At 53.8% G+C, this 8,407-nt stretch overlaps 1 protein-coding gene across 1 annotated transcript in view; it reads left to right on the top strand.

Moving 5' to 3' along the window:
- Positions 1–2: 2 nt before the first annotated feature.
- Positions 3–8,407, top strand: part of RAPGEFL1 (Rap guanine nucleotide exchange factor (GEF)-like 1) — a gene marked incomplete at its 5' end in the record, with an annotated part of 13,732 nt that continues 5,327 nt past the window's right edge. The window contains 8 exons of the mRNA XM_010843129.1: positions 3–231; positions 3,027–3,105; positions 4,027–4,162; positions 4,389–4,486; positions 6,407–6,519; positions 6,736–6,903; positions 7,915–8,012; positions 8,113–8,258. Of these exons, the coding sequence (XP_010841431.1) occupies positions 3–231; positions 3,027–3,105; positions 4,027–4,162; positions 4,389–4,486; positions 6,407–6,519; positions 6,736–6,903; positions 7,915–8,012; positions 8,113–8,258 (1,067 nt within the window). The remainder of the gene's footprint in view (positions 232–3,026; positions 3,106–4,026; positions 4,163–4,388; positions 4,487–6,406; positions 6,520–6,735; positions 6,904–7,914; positions 8,013–8,112; positions 8,259–8,407) is intronic.

Here is an 8,407-nt window from a genome sequence, read left to right as displayed (position 1 = left end):
GCGGGGGCCCCTGTTGGCTGCAGCTGGAGGAGGTCCCGGGGCCCGGGCCGCTCGGGGGAGGGGGACCCCTGCGCTCCCCTTCCTCTTACTCCTCAGACGAGCTGTCCCCCGGCGAGCCTCTGACTCCTCCACCCTGGGCCCCTCTGGGCGCCCCCGAGCGGCCGGAGCATCTTCTGAACTGGGTTCTGGAGCGGCTGGCTGGAGGGGCCACCAGGGACAGCGCCGCTTCAGGTAAGGAGTGGGCTGGCTCATCCATCCCGGAGTAGGGTTTGCCCCATCCCCCACCCGGTCCTCTTGCTTGCCCTTGGACGGTGATGGTGGCGCCTTGCGGGAGCCTTGGTGTGGGGTTGAGTGGTCAATTGAAGTGGGGTAGGGGCCTATGGGAAGGACAGAGCTTTCTGCAGCAGAGAAGTGGCAGTGCCACCTTCCTCTGCATAGCAGCCTCAACCACGCCTGGAGAAGAAGCTGAACCCCTTTTCCTCATTGAGCCTCCCTTCGTCTCCCCTGGACATTTCATCCTGACCCTGTGGGTCCCCAGTGTTGACTACCTCCTTCTGTGGCTGAGAATTACAGCTTGACACACTAAGATGGAAGCTGCCCAGACCAGTCAGTGCAGCCCTCTAGAGGTGGCCAAGCCCCAAAAGACCTTATAGGATTCCTGGGTTCTCTTTAGAAGGCCCAGAGCAGAGGGCTGGCCCACTCGGAGGGGCAGCGCCAGACAGGCACACAGTGGCCCAAGCCGCCTTTAGGCTCTGGCAAAGGGATGCATTGTCCCTAGCAGCTTGGAAGGGGGCGGGGGGGCATGTGTGGAGGGAGGCATTCTAGTTTGGGGTGGATTCAAAGGTGTCTGGTGGCTGGGCAGAACTCAGGCCCTGCAGCATTCAGGGGGGTCCAAACCTCTCCAGCTCCCGCCCTTCCGGTGGCAGGCCTCAGCACAGGGCCTCTTTAAAAATAACCACACCCTGAGAGGCTTATTCCCTAAATGATGAAGCTATTTTGCCACTCCCCACCAGCACCCCTGCTAAGGAGATTTTGAGGAAACTGAGGCCCCAGATTGCTGGTTAGCGGCTGAAGTAAAAGATCCAAGGGTCTTCAGGGCTAGTTGTCAGCATTTCACTAACACCCAGTGGGGTCTGAGGATTGGGAGCCCAGGCTGAGGGCTTACAGATGGGAGTTTCACACATTGCTCCCAGACCTTTGCAGGGAGCCCTAACCCAGGTGTGCAGAATGGGGCTCCACTCCCCTAGATTTTTCTCAAGACCCAGGTACTCTCCTTGGCTCAGGTTGCAGTTGCCCTGGGGAGCTGACACCTTTTGGATTTAATTAGAAAAATATCAGACACACACAGCTCTCTTAACCATAACTTCCCGCCTACACCACACACACTGTGTCTCTATGACACATTCCCTGGGGAGGCTGTGCATTGGACCAGAGCCTGCCTAGGAAGAGACAGGCACCAAGCTGTAGCCCCTATGGCACCATTTCCCCCACTCTGCCCCATGGTCCTCTTCCTTTGCTCTGTTTATCTTTCCTGTGAGATAAAGAGTAGAGGGAAGGTTTGGGGACATCCCTAGTCCTCATCCCCATCCCTGGGGCTGAGGATCAGGGCTGGAGGGGCTCTCTGACTCACTTTAAAGACTGGGCAGAGAGAAAAAGGGAGAAACTGTCTTTCTCCTTTTGCCAGGGCCTGGTGCCACAGATGCTGCTCAGTGTCCCCTGAGGAAGGACTCTTGAACTGACTGTCACTGTATTAGCTGGACTGGCAGGCTGGATCTCCAGAGTAACTGGTTTGGGGGAACCCCAAAGCAGTTCCAGAATAGATGAGAATCAAGCTTAACCTGCCACTCTATTCTCCAATATATTCTTAAGCTATCTCAGTTCCCTCCCAGGGTGTGTGGGCAGAGGAGACTTGCACAAGCTACCCCAAACAAGCCAAAGTAGCCCCCCGCTGCCCACTGTACTTCACTCCGACACTCTGCTTGCCTCAAGCACAGTGAGAAAAGAACAGAAACGCAGGAGTCAGGGTTCTTACTCCAGCTCCAGGCAAGTTCCTCTCAGCTCTGGGCCTTGGTTTCTCATTTGTGAAATGAAATCATTGAAGTTGAGGATCTCATGTTGATTCACCCGCTCCACTTTCATGGCTAGAATTGGAGGCCAGGGGATGGTGACCCAAGGGCCATCAGAAGCCTTGGGGCAGTACCTGGGGACCTGGCCCTAACCTGTTCTGATGAGGACACCTGGCTCCCTCCCCATGCCCTGCCTGTCTGTGTGTGCCAGGCTGCCTTGCCCCACCCCAGGGCTGGCTGCAAGTCAGGGCGACCTTGTACCTGGCTGACTGGCTGAGCCAGGCCCAGATGGGGGTGTGGAGGGGGAAAGGGTGGTGTGAGGAGCCACTCCCCTCCACCATTACATCATTAACTCTTCCATCCCTGGGCAGCTGGAGGACACAAGCTTTCTATTTAAAGGCTTTGGGATCAAAGAGATGGCAGTCTCCCTCTCCCTTTTAATGGGGCTGGTTCTCACCTGCCTAGTTGGAACTCAAAACTCTTAGGTAGGGAGTGGGGAGGGGAGGAGGGATATACACACACATACACACACACACAAACACACACTGCCGCTGACCCTACCTGTGCTTAGTTCTCTTGGCCTAGAGACACTTGTAGAGACTACCTCTCTTCCCCGCCCCGCCCCCACCAGACAGATCTCAAGCTTGGCGTATTAAATGACCCCCTACCCACGCACACTGGCGAGAAGTGGGCGTGGCAATCGGAGGGCGCCCCCTCCTTCCCTCCAGCTGCCTCGGCAGCTGCCAACCCCACCCCCGCAGCGGCTGCCCAGAACCTTCACGTGTGTGTGTGTGTGTGTATGTATGGTGGGGCATGTGCAGAGCATGACTGGGCAGGTGGCTGAGGCTCCAGCCCAGCTAAAGAGAATTTGCCCTCGAGGCAAGAGAGGGGGAGTGGTGAGCGTCCAACCAGGTCCTGGAAGTGCCCTTCTGACCTCAGTGGTGGCGACTGCTCTTCCAGATACCCTGCTGGATGACATCGTCCTCACTCATTCGCTCTTCCTTCCCACGGAGAAATTTCTGCAGGAGCTGCACCAGTAATATCCTTTTGTGAAGCTTGCGAAAGGGAAGGTCAGGAGGGAGCCACTCCCTGCATCCCACATGCCATGGGATGTGAGGGGCTAAGCTCTTCCCAAGAAAGCACACCTGGGTTTCAATCCCAGTTTCTTCACTCACCAACTGTGTAACCTCGGGAAGATCACCTGACCTCCTGGGGCCTCAGTTTCCCCTTCTGTAAAACGGGGCTAAACAGTACCTGCCCCTGTGGCTGTTGTGGAGACCATCCTAACAGCAGAGGTAGGAGTACTTGGAGACTGCAGAGCCCTGTATGGATGTAAGGTGTTATTATTCTGTTAAGAGCGCCTGTCTCCCCACTGAATTATTGCTCTAAACATCCGGTTGCCCAGCGAGTTATTACAGGGTCTGATGTAAACATCAGGTCGTGGCTGTGCTTTCATAGGGTCACTAGAGACAAGTCACTGACTGGGCTATTCATAGGGCCTCTCACCGAGTTATTCTAGGACCTAATTGTAAATGGCAGGCCAGTGAGTAGAATATCATAGGTTCTCTTTGAAACACCAGGCCTTACACAGAGAGATGGTCAGGTGTGTGGTTAGCACCATTGGCCTTTATCAGCCTGCTGTGAGCTCTGGGCTGTGGGCTGATCAGGGGTTGGGTGGGTCCAGGCAGAGTAGCTTCTAGTGGATTTCTTCAAGTGAAATTCAAACAGGCAAGAGCTGCATGTGGTCAAGTGGGTGCCATCCCTACCTATTCTGGCAAAAACCTGGGCTGGGGCATGAGGGGTCCTGGTTCCAGGGAACTTCAGAGCCTCTTTCTGTCTGGCCCCAAACCTAGAGAATTTTTAGGGGTGGCCTTGGCTCCATTGCAAAGCCTTGCCTTCCATACCCTTCCCAGTGTCCTCAAGTCTGCCTGCCAGGGCTTTTTCTTAACTTAGGGGTCAGCTTTGTTTGGGCAGGAGGCATGGAAGGCCCTGAGGGGCTGGGCCGGAAGCAGGCCTGTCTAGCCATGCTCCTTCATTTCTTGGACACCTACCAGGGGCTGCTGCAGGAGGAAGAGGGGGCTGGCCGCATCATCAAGGTGGGCCTGGGATGAGAAGGTGGGTGACCAGGCTGTTTGCTCTGGAAGGGGCCCTTTTGAAGGAACCATACTTCTCAAGCTGGGTGCCTGGAAGGAAAGAGGCCAGCAAGTCCTAGCTTATAGGATTCTTCTGTGCTTGAAGGCATGGAGGCCCTGCCCTGCCTTTGCAGAGAGTGATGCTGGGATGAGACCCTTGCCCTCACCTTCTTTCTCCTTGTCTCTGCAGGACCTGTACCTGCTGATTATGAAGGATGAGTCCCTTTACCAGGACCTCCGAGAGGACACACTGAGGCTGCACCAGCTTGTGGAAACAGTGGAGCTAAAGTGAGGGGAATGGGCTCGGGGAGGGGCCAGGAACGAAGTCCTCCTTGTTCCTCAGTTAGAGGGCTGGGTGCCTCTGGCCTTTGGACTCCAAGATGTCTTGATTTCAGTCCCTTTCTCTTACTGGAGAGGAGCACAAAGCATCATCTCCAGACATTTTGGGGGTCCATTCTCCCATCCACTTATTTGTCAGTCCAGTGGTGTACTGATAAATATTGAACAGCCAGCACTTCAGGAAAAAGAGCCCTGACTTGTAGCTTTTGCTGATTCCCATGGTGTAAATTCGGAGAAGGCAATGGCACCCCACTCCAATACTTTTGCCTGGAAAATCCCACGGACGGAAGAGCCTGGTAGGCTGCAGTCCATGGGGTCGATACAGTCCGACATGACTGAGCGACTTCACTTTCACTTTTCACTTTCATGCATTGGAGAAGGAAATGGCAACCCACTCCAGTGTTCTTGCTTGGAGAATCCCAGGGATGGGGAAGCCTGGTGGGCTGCCGTCTATGGGGTCGCACAGAGTCGGACACGGCTGAAGCGACTTAGCAGCAGTAGCAGCAGCATGGTGTAAATTCTCTCACCATGGTTTATTTCAAGCTCCCAACGTGATGTCATTGAATGTGAAGTTGGGAGGAGATGTGTGGTAGCAGGTCATTATGTAGTATCTTCACCATACAAATCCAACAGACGCAAATAACCTGAAGAGCACAGAGAAGAACATGGTCAAACAATTAGGAAATGACTTTTTTTGTATTATAATAATTTGGCTATAAGTTTATAAAACATATATATGTTTATATACAATTATCTATTATAATTAATTTTTTAATGGCTGTGTTTAAAACCAGTTGGCAAAATTTTCCAAAATTTAACAGTCTGCCTTCATGAACCATTGTGAGCTGACTTCAAGACACCACTGTGTCCATCTGTCCATCTTTTCAGCCCTTTCAGTTTCTCCATTCCACTGTCATAACCCTCATTTAGGCTTCAGTATCTCTCACTTGGATTATGGCTGCAGCCTCTGATCCAGGCCTTTAGCTTATGGTTTTGTGTCTTTCTTATGCTGATGCCAGAGAGATCTTTCAAACTTGACAACCTTGTGCTTCTGTTCCCAAAATATCCATGCCCCTCCCCCAACAGCATCCTAGCCCCTCTCTGTCTGCCTTCTGCTGATCCTTCCCTCCACATCTCCCACATCCCCCCTTACACATGACACTCCCTATACACCCACCAATTCCATGAACACCTGTGTGTTCTCAACTTCCTGCTATCACTTATATGGTCCACCCCAGAGTGCCCTCCTCCCACCCCCTTCTCTTCCTGTTGCTCTTCAAGGTCCAGGTCAAATGCCATCTTCTTAGTGAAAGCATCTTTTGGCGGTAGCTGTCCTCTCCTCCCTCCCTGTACCAACAAAACTCTTCTTGTGCCTTTATTATATCATCTAACACCTGTCTGGTGTGAGAAGTAGCTGTATGCAAGTCTGTCTCCCTCCCAGACTGTGAAGTTTTTGTCAGTAAAATTCAGCAAACAGCTGATGACCTACACCTGCCATGTACCAGGCAGGGTGCTAGGCCTGGAGGTTGAAAATAAAATTCAGTCAGCTCTCAATCTTGTAGAAGAGATAAGACACGAAGGTAAACACATATTAGCCCAATGTCCTACAGCCACTGAGACAAAAAGGTGACCTCTGCTGGTGGGTGGGATGGATAGAGAAGAATTCAGGGAGGAGGTGGCATTTGATTCGGTCATTCGGACAGCCATCCCAATGCTGGCCATGGTCCTGTCTTCTGACCTCCTTCACCACTCTCTGAACCTGATGCTGGGGCATCCTTGACCCGGTTCTGACATCCCTGCTTGATGCTACCTGCCTGGCATGCAAGATGCCTGGCCGGGCTCTCTGATGCCCAGCGGTGTCCACACCAGGATCCCGGAGGAGAGCCAGCCACCCAGCAAGCAGGTGAAGCCACTCTTCCGCCACTTCCGTCGGATAGACTCCTGTCTGCAGACCCGCGTGGCTTTCCGGGGTTCTGATGAGAGTGAGTGTTCTGGGGGCTCTGAGGGGTCTCCGGATCACCGGCGACCTCTATGGGGTTTCCTTCTGTCTCAGAACCAGTCCTTTTTACAACATCTTTTTCAGAGGCCAGCCCATTTAAGATAGCAGTGGGGTGGGGAACAGAGGTGCTCAGGAGGGGGCTGTGCCGATGCTGCCATTCTGCCCACTGGTGAAAAGCCACCTTCCGGTCTCTGTCTAGTCTTCTGCCGGGTCTACATGCCTGATCACTCTTACGTGACCATACGCAGCCGCCTCTCAGCATCTGTGCAGGACATCCTGGGCTCTGTGACGGAGAAGTTGCAGTACTCAGAGGAGCCTGCAGGGCGTGAGGATTCCCTCATCCTGGTTGCTGTGGCCTCCTCAGGAGGTGAGGGTCAGAAGGAGCTGGGCTGGTCTGGGGGCGGCGGGGCGGCGGGGGAGTGGTGGGACAAGGAGAGAAACTCACAAGCCCAATGCCCTGGGGCAGAAGTAACAGCTGAATTCTAGGCCCTGGCTGCTACTCTAAGTGTGGTCCTAGGACCAGCCACAGGAGCATCACCTGGGAGCTTGCTAAAAAGTGTCTCAGCCCCTACCCCAGACCTGCAGAGTCAGAATGTGTGTTTTAATAAGATCCCCAGGTGATATCTATGCACATTAAAGTTGGGGACACACTGGTCCAGGACACTTGGATGCTGCTCTGGGTGCTTGCCCCTTACTCACCTAGGGATCTGGTCCTCTAACCTCCTCAAGCATCTACAGATGCTACATTTTTGAGACCAAAGACACAGGATGGGCCTCCAATCCCAGTGCTGCTGCTGCTAAATCGCTTCAGTCGTGTCCGACTCTGTGCGACCCCATGAATGGCAGCCCACCAGGCCCTGCCATCCCTGGGATTCTCCAGGCAAGAACACTGGAGTGGGTTGCCATTTCCTTCTCCAATGCATGAAAGTGAAAAGTGAAAGTGAAGTCATTCGGTTGTATCCAACTCCCAGTGACCCCATGGACTCCTCTGTCCATGGGATTTTCCAGGCAAGAGTACTGGAGTGGGGTGCCATTGCCTTCTCTGCCAATCCCAGTAGGAAGGCAAAAATCCCTGCAGTGTAGTTATAGCCTTATTTTTCCTCTAAGACAGAAAAAAAATCCTGTTTTCTCAGTGTCACTGGGATGATAAAATAAGAGAAGAGCTAAAAAGAATGTTGGGAGTCAAAAGGAGGTTGTAAATGCAAGACAACCCATTTTTTGAAAACTGTCGTTTAAATACAGCATAGGCCAGTGATGACAAGTCCCGTTAGTCTAGAGTACATCTGTGCAGGGTTGGGAGCGTCGGGATGGGGCAGTGGCTGGGGGATGCAAGGGTGCAGGGGTCGATGCTAAGGCAAAGCAGCTCATTCTCCTGCAGAGAAGGTCCTTCTCCAGCCTACTGAAGACTGTGTCTTCACCACACTGGGCATCAACAGCCACCTGTTTGCTTGCACCCGAGACAGCTTTGAGGCCCTGGTAAGAACTCCCTCATAAGCCTTGGCTGGTAGCGGAGGCTGAGAGGGGCTGGGGCAGAAATTCACAAGCCTAGCCCCTGTGCCGCTGCCTGCCCCACCAGGTGCCCCTTCCTGAGGAAATCCAGGTGTCCCCTGGAGACACGGAGATCCATCGCGGGGAGCCTGAGGACGTGGCCAACCACCTTACCGCCTTCCACTGGGAGCTGTTCCGCTGTGTGCACGAGGTGGGGACTGAGGCTGCAGCTGGGTTGGGGGCCTGCAGAGAGGCAGCGCTCTGGGCTGAAAGTTCTGGTTAGGACGCTCCGCGCCCTTGCAGCATGCCCTGGGGCAATGTGCCGCCAGAACCTCTCTAAGCCTTTGTCCCCGTATCTGGGGAAAAAAGAAGAGAGGACCATC

The sequence above is a fragment of the Bison bison genome, unplaced genomic scaffold (genome assembly GCF_000754665.1).
Source record: "Bison bison bison isolate TAMUID 2011002044 unplaced genomic scaffold, Bison_UMD1.0 scf7180017864180, whole genome shotgun sequence".
Lineage (NCBI taxonomy): Eukaryota > Metazoa > Chordata > Mammalia > Artiodactyla > Bovidae > Bison > Bison bison.
This window is presented reverse-complemented; position numbering and strand designations above follow the sequence as displayed.